This window comes from Sinohyriopsis cumingii, chromosome 10, assembly GCF_028554795.1.
Source record: "Sinohyriopsis cumingii isolate HCF-2022 chromosome 10, ASM2855479v2, whole genome shotgun sequence".
NCBI lineage: Eukaryota > Metazoa > Mollusca > Bivalvia > Unionida > Unionidae > Sinohyriopsis > Sinohyriopsis cumingii.
In genome coordinates, this window is record NC_142970.1 from 108,542,822 (window position 1) to 108,543,991 (window position 1,170).

Genomic DNA, 1,170 nt, shown 5'->3' on the forward strand with positions numbered 1-1,170 from the left:
ATTTAAAGTGTATGACACACGACTTTTTTTTCTTCTGGTACAATAGTTATGACTGTCACGAATTTGGCAACGATTATTGTTTGTCTAGCTTGAAGTATGTTTAACCAAGAGTAGTAAGCTCTATATACTGATTTGTTTCCAACATTTCGAAAATATATAAAAACGGCGTACCACTCATTACCGTCTGACTCACATCAAACAACTGTCACCCTATTTCGCAGTTTGCGCGATATATACTTGTCTATAAATAGTAACAATCTATTTACATAATAAATTTACCTTACACGGAAAATAAAAATAACAGTAGAACCAATAAAATTGGCCGTCTTGCTAGCAGTGGTGAGAAAAATGATTTGAAACAAGAAGCTGATTGGTCAGAATACATACCAGACATTCCAAGACAGTTGTAACACATATTTTCATTGGATATTGTGTATCCCGTAAGCAATGAATACTTCTCGCGATGAAATCATCAAGCATGCGATAAATACTAGATAATGTTGTTGGAACCTCATGAATGGATAAAAATGTATACAGGTAGCTGAAAATCTACTTACTGTTTAAGAAGGAGAGAGACAGGTTCGAGTTTGTGGAAAAAAGCTTTAATAGTGCTATACAGTCTGAACTGAGTCACGACCGGCTTAAAGTTTAGTGGTTGCTTGGGGTTCCGACAGGGGTTCAGTGTTCAAAAATGGACATTTTACCCAGTGGAAATATATTCAGAGAATTGCAAGTTGTGCATGATACAGGGTATTTTTCAGCTCAACCTTCGCTGGAGGATAGATGGCAGCAGGTAAGATTGATAATAATATTGAATCCCATTCACAATAATTACTATGATTAAAAATGAGCTCATCGTTCAGCAGGCCTAATTACTGCTTCCATTTTTGACAGGTGCCCGTGTCTGTTATATACCGTAAACATGGTTCATCGTAGGTTGGTTAGAAGTTTAGAAATATTGGGGAAACAATATTGCGGTTTATGCGTAGAATATTGTACAAAATACCACTACTGTTGAATTCTCTCTCTCTCTCTCTCTCTCTCTCTCTCTCTCTCTCTCTCTATATATATATATATATATATATATATATATATATATATATATATATATATATATATTACATGAGTGTGTCATTTGTTTCATAGGTCATACATTTGTAATGACTACGT

The 1,170-nt window shown here is 34.6% G+C and overlaps 1 protein-coding gene across 1 annotated transcript in view; it reads left to right on the top strand.

The window, feature by feature from the left end:
* Window positions 1-443: 443 nt before the first annotated feature.
* The window catches only part of LOC149790814 (Krueppel-like factor 6), a 148,131-nt gene continuing 147,404 nt past the window's right edge, over window positions 444-1,170 (top strand). Inside the window, exon 1 of the mRNA XM_089972874.1 lies at window positions 444-793. Coding sequence (XP_089829000.1) covers window positions 692-793 — 102 coding nt within the window. The 5' untranslated portion in view covers window positions 444-691. The remainder of the gene's footprint in view (window positions 794-1,170) is intronic.